Below are 22,500 nucleotides of genomic sequence, written 5' to 3' on the forward strand. Positions count from 1 at the left end.
AAGTGCCCATAGTGGAAGTCATTGTAGTGCGGATTAGAGGCAGAAAAGGGTGCAATCCACTTGACCTTTTTTTTTCTTCCTTTTTCTTCTTTAAGTTTTTTTTTCCCGCCATCGTCTCAATTTGGCGCATACTTTGTGTGTGTGTGTGTGTTGGCAGGCCGGCCAGAGTCCAGCTGGGCGCACGTGTGCCAAATCTGTGTGTGTGTGTGCGTGTGTGCGTGTGTGCGCGCGCCAGATCAGTGTGAGGTGCTGGGCCCGTTGCCCAGACAGAGAGGGCAGAGTTGAGATGGATAGAGAAGAGAGAAGGGAGAGAGAAACTAGAGGGAGGAAGGAAGTAGAGGGATTTGGATGGGAGGATCATTGACCAGGTAGCGGAGCGGAGTGGAGCGGGGAAGATCTGGTAGTGAGAGGTAAGTTAGATGAAAAACAGAAGAGGGGGAATTAGGGATACAGAAAAGGGAAGGAGGTGGATTTAGATCATGGGTTGGGAACCTACGGCCCCCGGGGCCCGTTTACGGCCCCTGAGGCCATCTTATCGGGCCCCACCGATATGATTTTAACGCCATGCAGTTTCACATGAAATGAGACATATTTTGTAAAGCAATTTAGAAATTACATTTGCAATCCAATTATTAAGTTATATCTTCAGGGGACCTACTGAACGTCTGTTGTATAGGTGGCCGCATTCCCACAAGATATGAAGGGACGGCGAGGTAAGGAAGGAATTAAGGCGGGATCAGTGTCTGGGCAGCAGAGAGGTGTAGTGGACGGGGATCTGGAATTGGTAGAGCTGTGCGGAGGAACAGGAGAGGTGGAAAGAGGAAGGAATAAATAGGTAGGCCCACAAGAAGCGATTGATGGAGTAAGAGAGAAGGATGGAAGGAGAGACGTAGAGGGATTTGGATGAAGAAAACCCCTTGGCAGGAGAGAGGGAGAGATGGGCATCTGGAGGTTTGAGATGAGCTGGAAGAAGAGGAGAGGGGTGGAAAGTGGGAAAGATGGATAGGCCCACAATAGGCGATGGGTAGAGGGAGATTCTCCAGAGCCGAGGAGAGGAAAGGAAAGAAGGAAGAAGAGATGTCGAGGGATTTGGATGAATAAAATCATTGGCAAGGGGGAGAGATGGGGCATCTGGAGGGAGGTGGTGGGAGATGAGAGATCAGCACATTGAAAACCGGAAAAATCTCATGCAAGTAAGAAATGGATTGAGGAGAAGAGAGGGATGTAATGAGACATGGAGGGGAAGAGAAGGAAAGAAAGGGACTTTTGATTGATTGGGGGTGGAGTGGTAGTGTCAGGGGAGTGGAACGAGGAGATGGAGATGAGGATAAGGGAGAGGAGGAGAGGGAAAGACAGGCTGGAGGAAGTAGTGTGGATTCGGGAGGGATGGGGAGAAGTGCTTTCTTCTAAAAATGCTGAAAATTATTTTCTAAACCTAATAAACATAAAACCAATTGTGACCATGGAACATCAGGTAGCGTATGTTCTGTATATTCTGATTCTTTTTTTTTTGCCCACGGTCAACAACTCTGAATGGTGTGAACAATGGATTGATGCAAGGAGAGGGTGGTGGAAGGAGGGAGGGTAAGGGAAACGAGTATGGATTTGGAAGTGGAGATCATGGGGTATTTTGGCGGTATAAGCTAGGCCCCGAGCGTCTGGTCTGTGTGAGTCGGGGCCTGGAGCCAAATCCTCCCCTCATACCAGCCCTGCTGCTGCTGCTGCTGCTGCTCACAGCTCTAAATGGAGAGAGCAATTGATGGATTGAAAGAATAAAGGGAAAGATGGAAGGAAGGACTGATAGAAAGACCGGAAGAAAGAGTTTGGATGTGGGTTTGAAGAGCTGGGAGGTATTTTCTTGGCTCTGTTCACCACTGACCTTGCCTATTTCAACGTTTTTTTTTTTGTTTTTTTTAATGCCTCCAACTGTTCTAGTCTGCTAGTTCTGGTAAGGCTGCCCATAGCCCTTTTGACAGATTTTTGCCCTTTACCTGACATGGATGACTGTGTCTCAAACAAAAGATAACTAATGACTATAATTTTAACAAGGACACATTGGTTGTTATGATTTTAGGTTTTTCATTCACACACAGTCGGAGAGAGAGAGAGAGAGAGAGAAAAAAAATGTGTGATGACTCAGACAGTTTGAAATGTAATTTTCGTGTTTGACACAATAGCCACATGAACATAATACAATGAGTGCACATACTTGCTTCAGGACAACTGGATCACTTTGCACAATACTGGAAGTATCATAAGGGGCTAGCTAGCCAACAGGGCTCTCATTTTGTTTTCCAACATTATTTCACTGTACCGCAAACTCAACATCTCTCAACCCAACAAGGTCGGAAGATCGCCCCTTGCGGTTTTGTGTCAATATTGCGCTGTGCGTGCACGCCTGCATGCCGCACCTTGTTTGAGGTGTGCTTCCGTGCACAAAATTTGACATAAAATTCACGTGGCAATGCATCCGTGCACAAAATGTGCCCGTGTACGCGTATCCTGCAGCAAGGATATCCCCAGCCAAATCCTGGTCCCCTATGAGACATGGTGGTCGGCTGTCTTCCAGCACCGCAGCCTGAAGCATCTGAGCTGCAGATCAATGCTCTGATTGATCACTTGGCTCTCTTCTTCCATCTTTCTGCTTCTGATACACTAATCGATACCCAGACACCACATAGGCCTACATCCATGCATACAGTAGATTGCATATGATACTTGTTTCACACACTATGTGGAATGTATTCAGCAAACTATTCAAATTTTTGCAATGAAGTCCTACAGTCTTGTGTCTGCTAAAATCGGTCCCTAAAGAAAAATCTACCTTTTACGGACAGTGTTTTTCAGTTAAACCAATCGTTTTTGTTGTAAGGAAAGCAATTCATAAAAGCAAGCTTATAAAAGCCTGAATTATCTTAATGTTCTGTGATGAGCCAACAAAATGGGAAAAGTCTCGCTGTGATCCTGATTTTGAGTCATGTGTTTTTGCTGAAGTCAGTTACATTCATGCTGTACTCTTTGTTGTTGTTTCTCACAAGTCTTTTGGCCTTGATATGTTGATGGTGATTTTGACTCCTGTCACAAAGCGTTGTTTGATGGTACGTTGGGAGAAAGTGTAAGTCTTGGAAAAGACGATGCCTCTGGAATATTTTTTTATGTTTTTGTGTTCAAGGGGGAAAAACGTGTCGATGTCACTCAACCCTGTTTGTTTGTTTGTGTGTGTGTATGTTTTTCTTTTTTCAATGAGCTAACCCAACCCCACCTGATTTTGAATTCCCTCCTCGACACACACACACACACACACACACACACACACACACACACACACACACACACACACACACACACACACACACACACACACACACACACACACACACACACACACCACCTCTTTGCCCTTGTCTTGGTTCATCAAACTGACCTATGGCTCCTGTGCTTGTCTCCGTCTCTCTTCTCCACCTTCCCTCTGCCCCCTCCTCATGTCTTGCTGTCTACCTCTCCCTCTTTTTTTCTCTTCACCTTTCCCTGTCTCTATCCCTCCTTCACTCCTTTCTTTCTTTCTTTCTTTCTTTCTTTCTTTCTTTCTTTCTTTCTTTCTTTCTTTCTTTCTTTCTTTCTTTCTTTCTTTCTTTCTTTCTTTCTTTCTTTCTCTCTCTCTCTCTCTCTCTCTCTCTCTCTCTCTCTCTCTCTCTCTCTTCTCTCTCTCTCTCTCTGTCTCTCTCTCCCTCTCTCTCTCTCTCTCTCTCTCTCTCTCTCTCTCTCTCTCTCTCTCTCTCTCTCTCTCCCTCTCCCTCTCCCTTCCTCCTGTGCTGCAGGTGTCAGAGGGGCATGAGGTGTGTGCGTGTGGGCAGAGCTGGTGTGCGTGGGCCCTCCTGCAGCAGCTGCCTGTGGTGACAGGGACATGGGACTCTCTCCCCCGGCGTCTCGCGGTAGCCTCCTCAGCACCACCTCCACCACCACCGCCACCTCCGCTACACACTCCCCACCGCCACACACACCCTCCAGCGCCCGCGCAGCACCACAACACCACCACCAGCAGGAGAGACCCTACCAGGTAGGAGAAATCACACACACACACACACACACACACACACACACACACCCTCCAGTGCCCGTGCAGCACCACAACACTACCACTCGCAGCTTACCATCACACACATTCTGTCCAAGAACACCAGTAGGAGAGACCGTACCAGGTAGGAGAAATCACACACACACACACACACACACACACACACACACACACACACACACACACACACACACCCCATGCACTGCACTCTGCATTACACACACTACGGCAGCTTACCGCCACACACACTTAGTACAACACCACCAGCAGGACCACGGCAGGTAAGACACACATGCACACACACACACACACACAGACACACTCCAGCATATTAAAACGCACACACTTATACACACAAACATATCTCTGTACTTGTGAAGATGCGCACACACACACACACACACACACACATTGTAGCGCATACCCACAGACTCCCACTGCCACAGCATCTCACTGTACTTATACATTGACAGTTATGACTCGTACGCTCACAGCAGCATGCACACATGAATGCACCCGTCAACACAGACTTAATCGCACACACACTCTGTCATAACGTGTCATTGTTGTTCTTTGCAGAGATGCATTTCTACACACAGACACATGAAGGTGCTACCGCACACCCATTGTCATGCAAATTCAAAAGCTCACTTACACATGCACGCTTGTACATGCCAGCTTACACCCACGCGTTCACTTGGAATGTATGCGTGCAGTCACTGTTGGATATGCACTAATGTATGCACACACACACACACACACACACACACACACACACACACACACACACACACACACACACACACACACACACACACACACACACACACACACACACATCAAACATGCTTGTTTGACGGTGCACACACCGGTACACATGAATCTGGGGTGGCATGCACACACGTACCGTAGATGCATGCATACACAAGAAGCAGAATCTGCAGTCGGAAAGTCATCCACTCCCATATGGACGTTCATCTATACACACACCCACATATAAACACACACGCACGCTCAATCAAGGACATACAGCAGAGAATACACACACACACACACACACACACACGTTTACACAGGATCTAAACACACACACACACACAAATAACTTTTCAAAGCAGCTTGTGTGGATTCATTTTCACACACTCTCAGAATCTCAAAGATGTTTATGCTCATGAAACTCACAAACACACACACACACCTGGTTTGCCTGCCTGCCTGTCTGCAGACGTGTCTGGTTGGCTAATGAAGGCTAGCACAGATGGGATGGTAGGGGAGGCTTCTTGTAATGGCAGAACAGAGCAGGCATGTCGGGCTGAGACGCAGGTTTAGTATGTAGTGTAGTGTACTGTAGTGTGCTGTACAGGGTTCCTACTGTCATGGAAAAACCTGGAAAAGTTCTGGAATTTTAAAATTCAATTTCAGGCCCTGGAAAAGTGATTGAAAAAGATGATTTGTTCAGAGGTTTTGAAAAAAAATAGGACATTGTATCTAATGTTTTAACAACTATCTGCATGAAATCGATGTGACGGTGCGGTAATAAAATAATTGCCATGTACCGTCTTATTTGGTGCTGAAACAAGTTTCAGTCAGTGTTGGCCTACTCTACCTCTGCACATCGCGCGGAGTGGTTCAGTGTTCAAATCAGTTTTTGTTGGTGCTAGATTAAATAATTTCTTTTTTGGAATAGTCATGGAAAATCATGGGTGAAAATGTGCAGTGCAGTCAGCACTAGGGATGTCAACAATTAATCAACTTAAGCCGATCAACACTTAAATCAATTTGGAAAAATAAACTAAAAAACATTGCAATTAATCACCAACTGGCGAGAGACCCAGGTAAAATGGACATGACTAAGTGCGTGAGCGACTGTGAACAGTGGGAACATGTCAATCACCTTAGGAGTAAAGAATATAACTAGAAAAGAATTTAAATGTAGCATTTTATCTCATTCTTAGTTTCAATTTTTTGATGTAATAGTTTTTTGTGGGCAAACAGTGAGATTTGGGAGGGGGAATGCTGCTTATCAATCAATCGTAAGTTGATTGATGAGATCAATCAACTAACAATGATTTTATCGATAATTTGCATCGCTAGTCAGCACCTTGTCTCTCGGGTGGACACAGGTGCATCAGAGCCAGGTGTTCACTTGTTCGCAAGTGTTCGCTTCCCACAGGCAAAGCCTCCGACACCAGTGGGATAGTGCAGAAAGTGGGGGTGACAGACTTGGTTAAATGATTGCACAAGCAGTGTACTGATATATCAGCAGGTATGAAATGAATATCAATGGGATTTGTATGCCTTTTTGTAGGGCTTTGGAAGATGCAAGATGCAAGCATGTACAGGCATACACACGCTTACATTTTTATTCCATGAGATTACCACAAGGCACTCTGTAGCTCTGAGATGGATGCATTAGAACCAGGTGTAGCGTTTCCTTGTCACTCACTCCAGTTCACACATTTTAAAGCTGCACTGTGTAGGATGGTGGCCAGAGTAGGTATTGCAACTGTGCTGCTCATTGAAGCAGTGCTGCCACTGCTAATAACTTTTTAATGGATATTTGTTGAATAATAAACTAATATTGACTAGTGTGACCAATGTACAGTAAGGTTTGCTGCTACAAATGTCTATTTCTGAACATTCAAAATGGTGGACATGGAGAAGATCCACCATTTCATATAGGAACAGAGCAATTTTCCCAGTCATGATGAATGAATACTCTGGTGTTAAGTCAGTATTTTTGAAAAAGGTCACCTTTCTGTATGGGCAGCATGGATTCTGGAAAGAAACTGCAAAGAAATTACTCAGTGCATCTTTTTTAAGACACAAGGTCACAACTCACAGGTAGGAAGTGACTAGGCTTTCAAGGTTTACTGCGCCTGTTTTTGATGCATTTCCCTAGACAACATGGGCATAATGACAGAATTCACCTCTGCCATCCCCCCTCTCTCTCTCTGATGGGAGAATATCAACGCACAATGACTTTGGTCACACGCACACAGCTAATGGGCGGTGTGTTTCCCGGACCTAATTAACGCGTCCTGTTAGATGATGACACCCCAACGGCCCAGATGTGCCTCTAGACCCCTGGCCAAGACACCATGATACACACGCACACACACACGTGTCTCAAAACTCTAATGATCTACTAATGATCCAGTGCCGCCTCAGCACATCGTGCTACGGCTTTTATAGTCTTTGCTCTGATGCGCACACACGCACCTACGCACACACAATCCCATTCAGAGTTCTGACACTTATTCCCTGTGTGTGTGTGTTTGTGTGTGTGTGTGTGTGTGTGTGTGTGTGTGTGTGTGTGCGCGCGTTCGTGCGTGTGTGTGCGCGCGCGCGCGTGCGTGCGTGCGTGTGTGTGTGTGTGTGTGTGTGTGTGTGTGTCTTTCTTGCACAGTACTGGGCCTTTCAATTTAGCCTTCTATTCCACAGGCGTGCTGAGCATAGACTGACTTTTACCAGTGTACACACACACCAGCCATGCCTCCTATAGAGCAGGCTTAAAAGACGACTACAGCTTTTATGTCTGTATTGATTTATGATTTCAAACCGCTTTCTGCCCTTAACAAGGTTTCCTATGCTCGTGTGCGTGTGTGTGTATGCCCCTTGTGTTGTGTGCGTGCGTGTGCGTGCGTGCGTGCATGCCTGTATATGTTTAGTATGGATAAGCACTGGCTGTGTGTGTATCATTTCTTGTATGGGTCTTCTACTTGTATGTGCGTTGTGTTCATGTACATGTTTATTTGTGCATGTGAGTGTGCTTGTATGTGCACCGTATATTAATGCCTGTTTAGGTGCCGTTCTGGCCCCCTGTGCACCTGGTTGTATGTACAGAGCTCTACTTCATATTAATGGTGTACCTTATTCGGGGTGCCCATATTTATGCACATGCCTATTTTTGGTTTAAATCCTCGTAAAATTGTTTGTTACACCTTTTTGAGTCAATATGTCCTGAGTCAGTGGTTCTCAAACTTTTTGTGTGAAGTACCACCTGAGAAAGTATTGACCTCCCCGAGTACCACCTTGACAACCAATAGAATATCGCAGTAGATACCTTCCATATTCAATTTTGCCAGTCAATACAGGAGAGGTGCATAATGGCATAAACAGCTACGGTCACATTCAATGCAAGTTTGTTTTTAAATTTCTTGCTTGCCTAGTATAATATTCTGCGCTATATTTTCAGATTCATACAATTCAATATTACAAAATGTGAAACCAAAGAGACATTTTCAACTGCAACAACTTCATCAGCCTTCAAATCAACACACACAAAAAATATTCTTCCAAGTACCACCAGAGATGTCTCAAGTACCACCAGTGGTACACGTACCACAGTTTGAGCACCACTGTCCTTCTTTTGTGTCTTCTCAGGTCCCGTGCGTGTGGTAGGCGCTGCAGCGGCCGTAGCGCGGCTGTCGTAGTCGCGGCGACCCTCCCCTGCGGCCCTGTGCTGTCCTCTGATGAGGATGATGTCCGAGGCCGTCGCTGCTGCTGCCCAAGAGCGGCCCGTCACCACGGGGACACTGACCAAGGTCCCCTCCACCGAGCCGCCCTCTGCCACCGCCCCCATCGCAATTCCCGCCGCCGCCGCAGAGAGTGACGCCACCAGCGCTGGTGACTCAACGCCTACGCCCAACACCCCCACCAATGGCAACAGCACCAGCAGTAGCCCCATCAACGCCATCGCTCCTGCCCCCGCCCATGCTATCGCCTCGGCAACGCTAACCACGGCAACCAACAATGCTGTCAATGCCATCAATGACTCTGGAGTCGCCGCCTCCGCCACGACGGAAGACGGGCCCGTCATCGCCTACCCCGCCGCCGAAACGCAGTCCAACACCCCAACGCCCGTTCAGAACCAGGTCCAGGTGCCGGTCCAGACGTCCACCGTTACCACCCAGGTCCAGACGCAGCCCTCCTGCTCTGTGCAGACCCAGGTGGGCCAGTCTCAGTCGCAGGTCCTGGTCCAGAGCCAGCCCCCTGTGTATCCGGTCAGCCAGAGCCAGCCCCGGAGCCGGGCAGCCAGCATCGCCGAGTCCGCCGACCAGTCAGACCCGTGCTGCCATGACGACAAGACGGCGACCGCCGAGGTGCAGGTGAGGAGGGCACGCCCATTTAATAAAATGAAAAAAATTAGATTACAAAATGTAATTAAAAAAACACCAAAAAAATCACGAAAATGTATTGATCTTCTGATCAGAATAGTGCTAGCCAAAATCATTGATAAGAGTTAACCTATGAAAGACGAGAGAAAACACTAACAGCCTTTCATTAGTCTTACATACAGTATGTAATGACCATGAAATGTAATGTAAAAATAGAAGCAAGAAGGAAAAGATAAGATAGATGGGGCAAAGAGGGATAATGGCCGCCGGGGGTGGGGGGTTCCCTGGGGTGTAGGGGGAGGATATATGGATGGATGGATGGATGGATGGATTTAGGGCCTGATTAACACATAGGCTAGATATGGCTGAAGCCTGCGGGCCCCCACTTGCCAGGGGGGCCCCAATTGGACAAAAGTCAAGTGACATTCGGTTATGGTAAAGACAAACCTTACAATGTCAACTTTTCATGACCATGAAACCTGTATGACATTTACATAATGTTTATGATTCGTCCACGACTGTCAGGACACTGTTTTGACACGGTTATGACACGGTTATGTCATACATATGATGCCGGCGTCATTTATACATACACAGGTATTCTGATTTTGAATATTTTTCTTTCCTACGTTTACCAGAATATCTTTGTTCACACCAAAACTCAGGGATGCACCTGTGTATCGTTATCGGGGCTTCTCTGAAGGACCTCCGGAGCACTAGCACCTTCTATTCCTCTTTCTCCTTGTCCCCCTTTTATTACTTTTTTTTCTTGTCCTCTTCCCAGTGCTCTTGTTTCTTCTCCTCCTCCCTCTCTATCTAATACTCCCTTTTCTTATCTACCTTCTTGTCCTTGTGTGTGCGTGTGTGTGTGTGTGTGTGTGTGCACGTGTGCCTGTGTGTGTGCCTGTGCATGTGCCTGTGCTTGCACGTGTGTCTGTGTGATGAGGAGTGTTTGGCATCTGAATCGGGCCTGACCTTATCTGCAAACTTCCTCTGTGTCACCCTGACAACCAGAACAGGGCACGCATAGGTGGGAGGGGATGGCACAAAGGCGTGCGTGCGTGCGTGCGTGCGTGCGTGCGTGCGTGCGTGCGTGTGTGTGTGTGTGTGTTGTGCGTGTGCACGGGTGCTACTGGTGAGTGACTTTGCAGCCATCTGCTCCTCTCTTCTTTTGCTGCCTTTCCATCCCTTTCTCTTTTTCTCTCTCCATCCCCCTTTCCATCTTTTCCTTTCTCCCTCCGTCTCCTCTCCCTCTTCTTTTTTGTCCTCATGCTTTCTCTCCTTTTATACGTCTCTCTCTATCTCGCTCTCTCTCTCTCGCTCTGCCCATTTCTTCTCTGTTCAGCCCCCAATCATTTGTCGCTCTGACCCTCTGCCTCTCCCCTGCCTGTCATCTTTTCTTCCTTCCTTCCCTCTTTCCTTCCTTCTTTCCTGCCATCTTCTCTCTCCTTTCTTTGTTTTTTTTCCTTCATGCCACACCTGCCTCTCTCTATCCCCCCTCCCTCCCTTACCTCTTCAGGCTGTCTGCCCTTCATCCTGCATCCCCCTTTGCCGTGTGTGTGTGTGTGTGTGTGTGTGTGTGTGTGTGTGTGTGTGTGTGTGTGTGTGTGTGTGTGTGTGTGTGTGTGTGTGTGTGTGTGTGTGTGTGTGTGTGTGTGTGTGTGTGTGTGTGTGTGTGTGTGTGTGTGTGTGTTCGCCAAGGCGTTTGTGCCCATGTTCAAATGCAAATATGTGTGTATGTGTTTGTATGTGCATGTCAGGTTGTGTCTGTCTGTCTGTCTGCCTCAGTGTGTGTGTGTGTGTGTGCCAGGTGAGTGTGTAGCTGAAGCCCAGTAGTGCTGAGTGCAGCACTTCTTTATCTCCTCTCTCTCTCTCTCTCTCTCTCTCTCTCTCTCTCTCTCTCTCTCTCTCTCTCTCTCTCTCTCTCTCTCTCTCTCTCTCTCTCTCTCTCTCCCCTCCTGTTCTCGCTTCATCGACTTCTCTCACCTCTCACTGCTGCCCAATTAGCTGCTCACCAGTACACACACACACACACACACACACACACACACACACACACACACACACACACACACACACAAATGCGCAATCTCACAACATGCAGCGAGGTACACATCCACACACAGTCCAAAATACACATAAATAAATAAATAATGAATAAATAAAAAAAATACTATCCCTTCACCCAGACACACCCTCACACAGTCTAAAAAAGACATTAAAAAGCAGACACACACACACACACACACACCCTGTTAGTGTGGCCCCAGACCTTGTTACCAGTGTGTGTTATTCCTCACTGTCACCTGTGGACCGTGGAGCGAATGTGCTGCCGCTTCAGATTTTTATTGTTATCAGCCCCGGCCAGCCCCAAGTGCCCTGCAAAGCCTCATTGTGTGTGTGTGTGTGTGTGTGCGCGTGCGCTTGTCTGTGCGTGCGCTTGTGTGTGCGCGCTTGTGTGTGTGCGTACGCTTGTGTGTGTACGCTTGTGTGTACGCTTGTTTGTGTGTGTGTGTGCGCCCAGTTGTTTGTGTGTCTTTTGACCACTTAAAAATATGCTTCTCTCTGCAAACACGACATCCGTGGATAAAAATGTTAAGTTGTCTGAGTGTGTGGGATTGAATCTGTGTGTGTGTGTGTGTGTGTGTGTGTGTGTGTGTGTGTGTGTGTGTGTGTGTGTGTGTGTGTGTGTGTGTGTGTGTGTGTGTGTGTGTGTGTGTGTGTGTGTGTGTGTGTGTGTGTGTGTGTGTGTGTGTGTGTGTGTGTGTGTCCTCCATTTGAGATACCTGCTTTGTGCTGTGCCAGGCTGCCCTGTCTGCCTGGCCTGTGCATACCTGACATTTATTAGCAAGAACGGTATTCATTTGACTGTGTGTGATTGAATCTGATAGGTGTGTGTGTGTGTGTTAGAATCTGAAAGGTTTGTGTGCGCTCATGTGAGTGTGTGATAGCTGCATGGTCTGTGTGTGTGTGTATGTGTGTTGGCTACTATGCACTGTGCCTGTGTGTGCGTGCCAGGCCCCCCTGCCCGTGCCCGTCTGTGCTGCCAGTCGGCGGAGCGTGAAGCTCAGTGGCCACAGGCTGTTCCCGCCCTGCCGCTCTGCCTGCGGGTGGCATGCGGCCCAGACACGGCCCGGACTCCTCCAGTCCTCTGGCTTGAGCAGCTCTCCGCCCATATGTCCTCCATTATCCTCACGTACTGCTTCTACCTGACAGAAGCCCAGCATCATACTCTAGTCTCTTACTGAACTAGCCTTTAATAGTACGGCAACAGAGCTTCAGTATTTAGACTGAGGGATGCACCAATACAGATACTGGTATTGGGATCGACCCTGATACTTGCTCATACTCACACTCGTACTCGTCAAATGCTTTCCGAAACCAGGCACCAATACTGCTATTACACGAAACAATGCATCTCGTCACGTTCTGTTGCCTTGAAATCAGCATGGGAAAAATGTGACGCCTCATACATTTAAATCTACAACATGGAACTGGACAATAAAACCAATATCACAGATGGAAAAAGCAAAGTTATACCAGTCTGAGTGACCCATAGTATTACGTGGGCTCCGATGTTTTTTATTTTTTTTCTGCCTCCATTTCCGTAGCCTCTAGCCCCTTGCATTACTTAGAGTAGAGTAGAGTAGACTTATTCTTTTCATAAAACCTACACCAAGTTTCTATGCCTTATATCAGTGTTTCCCAACCAGGGGTACGTGTACCACTAGGGGTACGCGAGCACATTGCAGGGGGTACTTGGAAAAATATAATTTTAACAAATACATGGAGCTTAGTTACATTGGGATAGAGAAAGTGATATAAAACTTGACTTAGGGGGTACTCATGGCAAAACGAAAATGCTTAGGGGGTACACAAGACAAAAAAGGTTGGGAAACACTGCCTTATATTATCAAACGTTTCTCAAACCCAGTCCCAATGCCCTGTAGGAAACTAGACCATATTCTTACCGTGGTTACCGTACATCAGTTTATTATCATTGTAGTATTACAGTCTCACCCACCTTACAGAGCTCCAGCTCCAATGTTTTGCAGCCTCCAGTTTCGCAGCCTGTAGCCCCTGGCGATACGTCTTATCGTACGTCAGCCCTAAGAGCAGTGTGAGAGAAGTACTCCATACATTAACCTCGGCATGACCCCAGAGCTCATATTCAACCACTTAGCTGCTACCATTTCAAAAACGGATTGCCTTTTAGTCAGTATTGCAATAGCTTTTAGCCCCGCGGTGTGCCAGGCTCCGACCTCAAAATGTATTCGGCAAAAACCAGTTCGTGATTTTTCAGCCTTGAGCCTTTTTTGTATTCGAACAGCCTCGTGGTACTCACCATGTTTTGGCTGATGCCGTACTAAAGATATTTTACATGCTACTCTTCCCGTGTTCTCTCTCTCTAGCTTTTTCGCATGTTGGGAAGTTCAGTTGCATTCGTTGGCTTGCATCCAACTCTCTTTCTCTGCCCATGGCCTCTCTTAGGGGTCTGTCTGTGCCACATTCCACTCCACACATACACACACACACACACACACACACACACACACACACACACACACACACACACACACACACACACACACACACACACACACAACAACACCATCTCCGGCCAAGTGGCTCTTGAGTCATATATAAATGTAGTTAATAATTTAGGTGTACACCACTAGACGCTCTCAGACCGCATCAGCCTCAAAAGCGTCTCCAAACAAATGGCTGCAGCAGAGTAAAAAGCTCCAGTTATATCCCAAACACACCAACTGAATAATCCGTCTGCTGTGCAGCCGTACTTTACAGACCTTTCTGCCCCATGACCACACATTTCACAATATCATTCAAACACACACACACACACACACACACACACACACACACACACACACACACACACACACACACACACACACACACACACACACACACACACACACACACACACACACACACACACACACACACAGATCTAACACCAGCAGTCCTGTCTTGTTGCCTTCTGCCACGGGGCGTGTTTGGCTTGACTTGGCTTGGTCACACACACACACACACACACACACACACACACACACACACACACACTCCCATCCTCCAGCCCCAGTGCTAACAGCACCAGTCCCGTCCTGTTGCCCTCTGCTACAGCGTGTGTTTGCCTTGGCTTGGTCCTCTCCTCTCCGGTCCTGTCCAGGCCAGGGCTCCCTTGGCCAGGTTTGGCCTGGGGGTCAGCCTCCCCCCACTGCTCAGGCCATCTGCTGTACACAGTGCTGCAGCCAGGGAAGCTGACTGGCAAGGGGGACTAAAGGGGTCCGTTATCCCAGGCCCAGGGAGAAGGGAGGCCCAGGTTTGAGTCCGCATTACATTGTGTATGATTGTTGGGTGGGGGGCCCTATCAGATGGTTTTGCCTTGGCTCTGCCCGAAGCTGCCTTTGGCTGCTGCCCTCTCCTCTCCAGCCCCTCAGAGGCGTCTCCTCGGGGGCAGTCAAAGCACAGCACCATGCCAGGCCAAGCCAGATCAGGCCAGGGCCTGGGGAAATGTCAGCAACATTGTCAAAACAGGGCTTTTGTTTGCTTTGGGTTACGTCTGCTGTGAGGAGGAGGTTTGTTACCTTTGCAACAAGCGCGGAGGGACACTCATGGACACGCTCTCTCTCTCACACACAGACACACACAGACACACACAGACACACACACACACACACACACACACACACTGACGTTATTGGTTGGATATTGTTCTTGACAGAGCACGACAGTCATGAATTTTAAATGAGCAGTTACAGTTTGAGGACAAACTGTTTTGCTAAATTGTTTCTGAAAGGCTTGGAAATGAAATTAAGTGAAATAATAAGCACAGGAACCCACCGACCTTTCCAAAAATTGCCAGCTGCTATTGCCACCGTCGTTTGTAGCACAGACCGGATATTGAGTTTAGAACGTGTCACGATTCTTTCTAAGCAAAACATATTTGAATCTAATCTGATATAACCTAATGTGTTTGGACACTATCCTTGCATTTATTTTCCCCCTGTATTTTCCTCCTGTTTATTCTTCTGTGTGAATGACTGTCCCTTCTCCTTGTTGTCTGTCCTCTTCCCTCCTTCTTCATGTTGTTTCTCTGTGAACACGCACAAACACAGCCGAGCTCTCAAAGCGCCAATGCACCTGTGCGTCGGTCTAAGGTAGGCTTGGATGGCATGGTCCTCTGCGTGTGTTTATAATGCCTGCCGATAATGATGCCTGGTCTTGCATGTGCCACTGTCAAGTGACTTTTTTTTGCGTTAGTTGTTTGTCCGTTTGTTAAGTGATGTGTATGGAATGCTGGAATTGTACAGATGGCATGGCACAGAATGCTTTGCAATGTTGAATTGACTGACTATTGCCAATACTCATAGGTGAGACGAGGCTTGATTTAAAATAAAAATAAAAAATGGCTTCAGTCGTTGCCAATTATATTGTTGCCTTTTCATTTTGCAACTATTATTTAGTGGATGGTTTGCTGACTCATCATAGTAACCATTAGAGAAGCCGTACCAAAAAAATGGTTGCAGACTCTGGCTTGAGTTGTACTAATTATATACCATTAATTGGTCTCCCCTCAGGACACGTCTATTTCTAATGAGTGGCTGTCTAATTAGACGTGTGGACTGTCTGATTTCAGTCATTAGTGCGTGTTTTGTCTTGTGCTGATGGCTGATTAATTAGAATGTAATAAATCTTTTTAAATAATTATGTTCAGCATGAGTGGGGGTTTTCAGATTTTCAAGAGAAAAGACTCTTAAAAGAATCTAGGTCTAGTTTCTGGCTTGAACTTGAATTTGACACCTGACCAATGAATGTTAACACGGCCTTTACTTTGAAAATCTCCTAAACTGTTGTTGTCCCGTTTGTTCATTTGGAATGGTCTTTTGTTTTGGTGATTTGACCTGCTTTGCAATGTGTTTGACCTGCTTGTCTTGGTGTATCTTTTGGTTTTATCTATTTATTTTTATGCTCTGGACTGGAGATGTTTGTCTGTTTTTTTTGTGGTGGTGTGTCAAGGGTTTGTGGCTGTGTTCTTGCTTATTAGAGTTTCCTCTTTTTCCCTTTGTGAATGTGTTTTTACTCCTTATCCTCTTCTCCTTTGCAATCCTTAATTCCTTCCTCTCTCCCTCCCTCTCTCTCTCTCCCTCTCTTCACCCCTTCACCAACACCTCTGCCACCTCTTCCCTCCTTCACGGCTGCAGTCTAATGCAAAGCTAAAGCTAGTTCGGAGTCTGGCTGTTTGCGAAGAGACCTCTCCTCCCCCTATAACCGAGCTGCCACAAGAGCACCAGGTAAAAAAAACACCACCTACTACCCATCCTTCACACCCCAACCATCCTTCATCTCATCCTTCAGCCCTAGCTACCATGACCCCCCAAACCTCTCCTCTCCCCCATAACCGAGCGGACACCCATACCCTCCACCCCATCACTATCCACCACCATCGCTCATCCCCCCACCCCACCTCCCATAATCTAAAGGACTGCTAATATCATTATTCCCATCTCCTCATCTCAACTGCTAAAAGAGGACCAGGTAAAAAAAGAGAGCTGGCACCAGGTATTGCCCAAAATAGAGAATTTTAGAATATTCTGAAGAAAAGAATGGCAAGAATTTTGGTCTCCCATAGAGATGAATGGGAGACTCGCGCTTTCCGGTTTTCACTTTTGAATTAAACGTACGGTGTCCATACACGTCAGTGCTCGTCTCCTATTCACCTGGAGGCGTCACTGCTCCTCCTCCCCCTGGAGAACACCAGGTAAAAACAGGGTCTCCGCGGTGCATTAAAAAGTATTAAAAAGCATTAAATTTAGAACATGTGATTTAAGGCCGTGAAAAGCATTACATTTAGCTATTTTTTGAGGTGTGGCATTAAATATGAAAAAGCCTGGCATTAAATTTCACCCAGACACAATGTATTAAAATATAGATGCCTGCACAGTCTTCCGTAAAAACATTGTTTCATAACTATAAGGCGGCAACAAGGTTTCGAGACTGTCATGCCTGGGGTAAACAATGCACTCGATAGTGACAGGCCCAACGGGGTAGCAGACCCTATCGTTCGGATCCCCCTACTGGATGATGGCGATGGCTGTAGGCTAAATCCCATCCACCACAGTGCGTGTGACTGACCGCAGTACAGTTGAAAGTGAAACTTGTTAAATTTCATCAACCAATATGCAGCGTGGAAGCTATATCTGTGGTGCCAGTTTACTCGTCGAAAGCGTAAGTCTTAAAATGACATTGTTTTCAAACTTTGTATCTCGTCATCTAGCCTGCTCGTGCTCTATAATGCTCCCTCTCCTAATGTTAGCCATGCCCTCTCGTTTAGGTTTGTGTTTGCTAACGCATATAATTTCATGAATGCATGATGAATGCATTCATACAATATGCTACCAAAGATTCTCTGTTCTAACGTCATAAGTGAAACAGGAAGGAACGTCGAGTTGGCCGTCTCTGCATTAAGAACGTCTCTGATGCTACTTCAAAGTGTCCTCGAGCTTCGTGGCGTATTATTTGATGCTGTCAGATGCTAATGCAATCCGAAGTGAGCACGAGTGTTGTGAAGTTGCAAGCGGTGGAAATGCGTTTTAAATGTAACATAAATCGGGCGAGTAACGGAGTGTTTTCTACGAGGCTAAATGTCGCAATGAGGATATGCGAGGATGTCCAAATCGGTAACCGCGTGGTGTTTGCATCGCTATTCCAGTCGCCGCGTGTCCGCGGTTAGGGAAATGTTTGTGGAATTCATATCAAGTTCCACTGCTGCTGTTTCTTTGCTCCCACTCTGAAGAACGACTTGCTAAACTGAAAGTAGAACGCCTACTACTGTCTCTATGATGGAGCAGGGGGGAACAAACAGGAGGAGCAGTCCAGAGCTGAGCAGTCGTTCTTTTTTAACCCTTTTGACGCCACAGGTGTTATCTCTCCTAGACTAAGGTGCACTGCACTCCAATATTTATCCATTATAAAAGATGAATTGTTGGTCCATTTTTAATTTTTATATTGAAGGTATTTCATGAAATGTCATCAAACTTTTCAAATATACTCAATTTTGAAATTGTTTCAGTTTTGGATGAGTTTTTGGTTAATGATATTTTAAACTAATGGGTAGTGTGTGTGCGCGCCACCTCACTCTTTTGTTGTCATCTCTATGGTTAAATTAAGCACAAAAATGACTAGGGTATTAGAGTTTGGGCCCACCTATGCAGCAGCCAGATCAACTGAAAGAATATTTTAGCACATGGAGTTACACAGATGCTGGCTACTTGATTTGGAATTATAATGAATTATCTAAGGAAGGGGCCGATTTCATGACAACTCCCACATCATACAGAAACCTCTTTGACAAGTCATGACAAACATCTGGTGCAGAAAGTGACTAGGGAGCAGGCAATGAGAATAAAATAACACAGTGAGCAGTGTGAATGTATGTATTGCATTACATTATAGCAATGTAATAACAATAGCAATATTATACCATGTAACACACACACAAGCACACCCGTGTAGTGGTATTAATTTTACTGTTGGAGGCATTAAAAATGGTATTAAAAAGCATTAAATTGGGTGATGAAAAATGTGCAGATACCCTGAAAAACATCCCCCATCTCATTACCCCAGCCCCCCACCCTCTACTCCCAACATCCCCACTCTGCTCCCCCTTTAACTGAACTGCCACAAGAGCGTTAGATAAAATGATAACTTACTATTCCCCCAGATCCTCCACCCCTTCCACCACCATCTCCCCAAACCTCACATCTCTCCTTCCCCAATAACTGAACTGCCACGAGAGCACCAGGCAAAAAAACACCCACATACCCCCCCAAAAAAACTCAATCACCAACAACTCCCCAGCCCACACTCATTCACCTTCACCACCCTGACCTCTCCTCCCCCCATACCCGATCTGCTACAAGAACACCAGGTAAAAAAAATGCACACACATACTACCCCACCACCCCCGTCTTCCATTTCATCCCCCTATCCTCCCAGCTTCACCTGGTGGGTACCCATCATGCTTTGCCTCAGCTCATTTCACTAATGTCAGGGGTGCGGGGTGCGGTCCCCTGGGCCCAGCTGCTGCCTTCTCAAACACTTTTCTCAGTGTCAGCATTAAACTCTATAATGGAGCTGTTCGCTTGTGTGCGTGTGCGTGTGCGTGCTTGTGTTTGAGAGAGAGACTGTATTATTGTGTGTGTATGTGAGGGAGAGAGAGACACTGTATCAGAGTGTGTGTGCGCGTGTGTGTGTGCGTTTCCGCTCCCCCTACTGAGTCCACGTGTCCCGAACTCCCTATTGCACACATCCATCATCTGCCCAAAAATGCAATTTTCACTTGTCAGCCAGCGAGGAGGTATGGATTGATATAATTGGCTCCCCCATTTTACAGAAAGGCCCATCTCTCGCGGCGCTGCGCGGCACGGGAGGCGAGGCTCTGTAGCGCGTTATGAAGTTTGCCTTGGGCTGGCAGCCGTGCGGCGATGGCGGCTTGTATTAAGACGAGTGTCTGTGTCGACGGCGGCAGAAAGAGAGGAAAAAAATAACCCTGAGCCTCCAAATTTAATGGCTTACATGGTGGGGGGTTGGGGGGTTCTGGAACAGTAGTCACACTAGACTGAACCTGCAGCAGCCACTGCTTTCTTTCCTTCCCCCATTCCTTACTTCCTTTTTTCCTTCCTTCCTTTCTTTTTTCTTTCTCCCTCTTTCTCTTGCTCTCTCGTTCCTATTTTATCAAAAGATCCATCTCTTTCGCTCCTCCACCTGTCTCTCCTTCCTTCCCCGTTGTCTGTCTCTCTCTCTCTCTCTCTCTCTCTCTCTCTCTCTCTCTCTCTCTCTCTCTCTCTCTCGCCCACACACCTTCTTTGTCTGCCCCCTCTCTCTGATCCCCCCCCCCCCCACTCTCTTTCTCTCCCCCCTCTCTCTCCCTCCCTTTCCCCCTTATTTTCTCCCCCTCTCCCTCCCTCTCTCCTTTCATCACCCTCAGTCCTGATAATGGGCCACTTCTGCCTGCTGAAACGGGGCTGCGGCATGTCATTGACGGCCGAGAGAGGAGAGGAGAGCGAAGGCCAGGAGACATGTTTAATCAGATTTATGTCCTTGGACCAGAGAATGAGATTTCCTCTCTCCCGAGAGAACTCAGAAGAAAGGAAAGGAGAGGAGAGGAGAGGAGAGAGGGGACGGGGAGAAGAGAGGAGAGGACTGGGAGAGGAGAGGACTGGGAGAGGAGAGGACTGGGAGAGGAGAGGAGAGGAGAGGAGAGGAGAGGAGAGAGGGGACGGGGAGAAGAGAAGAGAGGAGAGGAGAGTGGGGATGTGGAGAGGAGAGAGGGGAGGAGGAGAGGTCGGGGAGGGAGGAGGAGAGGAGGGACGAGGAGAGAAGAGACGAGAGACCCACTATTTATAGTGTCTGTAGAGAAGAGAGCTGCCCATACGCGTGCACGCACACGCACACATGATGGACAAAGAGAGAGTCAGTCTGTTAAGATGAGGGAAGTTTGTTTGCTTTTCTCCTTTCTCATTGGTTTGGTCTTCATGTTTCTGTCTGGCTTCTTTTTCCCTCCCCTATGAGTTGTTCTGTAGCTTTTGAATGCCCCCTGCACACTTGCAAACACATGCACACATACACACACACTCCCACACAGACTACCACAATGCCTTCTGATCTTAACCCTGGCAGAAGAGACAGACGGATGGGCAGGAAGGAGAAATAACGGATAGATGAATACGGATAGATGTGTAAAGGGAAAGAGAAGATGAGAGCAATTTTAGGAAGGATGGGACGGCGAGGGAAAGCTAGGCAGGATGGATGAACAGCGCAAAGGGTAGAGGTAGAGAGAAGGAGGTGTGGAGTAAGGCGTGGGGCCAGGGTAATGTAAACACTGTCGCGTCTGCCCACTCCCCCGGCGAGTAAGCACACGCTTGACATGCACTGGCGCTCAGAAACACGCACATGCACGCACACGCACACGCACACACACACACACACACACACACACACACACACACACACACACACACACACACACACACACACACACACACACACAGCTCCCTGTTCTGTGTGTCCATGTGGTCGTTAAGCCAAGCCTGTGCCACTGGCACAGCCGTGTGTGTGTGTGTTTTGGCTCAGCTGACCCTTCTCCGCCCCAGTCCTGCTACCAGCTGGCCCCTGCTCCAGACTGGCCATTCGGTCCTGATCCAAATTCAATCCCTACCCCTCTGAACTTGCATGCTCTCTCGCTCACACACACACGCTATTGATACCAGAGGGGTTGGTGTGGAGGGATTGGAGAGAGGGTGGGTCATACCCTGCCAGCTGGCACCGATGTCAGGCTCTCAGTCAGTCTGGAGGGGGTCCGATCGCCCACTGGGCACTGGTGCCAACTCTCTCCAAGAGGCCCACAGCTGTGTCACCGGCCACCCGCCCTCTCCAGCGTGGCATCGTGTGTGTGTGTGTGTGTGTGTGTGTGTGTGTGTGTGTGTGTGTGTGTGTGTGTGTGTGTGTGTGTGTGTGTGTGTGTGTGTGTGTGTGTGTGTGTGTGTGTGTGTGTGTGTGTGTGTGTGTGTGTGTGTGTGAGACAGTGATACCATGAATGTAGCCCTTTTGGATGAGAACCAAGTGAAGCAGAGAAGACGTACCCATGGTAATTTAATTATGAACACAATGAAAATAAATAATGAAAATGGCATGTAGCATAGCACATTTAACGAATAAGATAATGACATAATGAAAATAAATTGGAGTGCTAACTCCAAGGTGCCCAGAGCTGTGCCACTGACCGCCTGTGGCCCCACAGACTGGTATTGTGTGTGCAAGACACTAAGGCCATGCATGGCGCTCTTATGGATCAAAACCAACCAAAGTAGGGAAGAAATACCCCTGGAAATTGGGTGTTGAATTATGAGCATAATAAAAATAAATGGTGAAATGTGTCTATAATTTGTGCATAGCCCAAACTGACCTCAAAAAAGGCAGATTTATGAACAAGAATGAGACAGAAAATGCAGGATGTACTGTCTGTATTTTCCAGTCCCATTTGTTACTGCCAGTCTAGTGGCACATTTTGTGTGTTGTTATTTATTTATTTATTTATCTATTTTTTGCCCATTGAAAAGGTGAAAAGGTTTGTTAATGAAACTGGTGGTGCAGACTCAATTTATGTTGCTTCGCATTTTCATTTTTCTTCCTTTCCTTTGTTTTTTTTATCTTAAGAAATGCCAGAACCATACGCCCACAATGCCCCTCACCCTGCCCTCCCCTTTAGCGAGCAGACAAAGG

At 47.2% G+C, this 22,500-nt stretch overlaps 1 protein-coding gene across 5 annotated transcripts in view; it reads left to right on the forward strand.

Annotated features, from left to right (window-relative positions):
- LOC134459247 (R3H domain-containing protein 1) overlaps positions 1-22,500 on the forward strand; it is an 88,418-nt gene that overhangs the window by 17,168 nt on the left and 48,750 nt on the right. For 4 of the 5 annotated variants that reach the window (XM_063211550.1, XM_063211552.1, XM_063211554.1 and 1 more), the window contains exons 2-5: positions 3,819-4,057; positions 8,462-9,186; positions 15,336-15,377; positions 16,422-16,511. In XM_063211550.1, coding sequence (XP_063067620.1) covers positions 8,551-9,186; positions 15,336-15,377; positions 16,422-16,511 — 768 coding nt within the window. In that variant the 5' untranslated portion in view covers positions 3,819-4,057; positions 8,462-8,550. The remainder of the gene's footprint in view (positions 1-3,818; positions 4,058-8,461; positions 9,187-15,335; positions 15,378-16,421; positions 16,512-22,500) is intronic. The other variant, XM_063211553.1, reaches the window with a different exon arrangement.

This window comes from Engraulis encrasicolus, chromosome 12 (assembly GCF_034702125.1).
Source record: "Engraulis encrasicolus isolate BLACKSEA-1 chromosome 12, IST_EnEncr_1.0, whole genome shotgun sequence".
Lineage (NCBI taxonomy): Eukaryota > Metazoa > Chordata > Actinopteri > Clupeiformes > Engraulidae > Engraulis > Engraulis encrasicolus.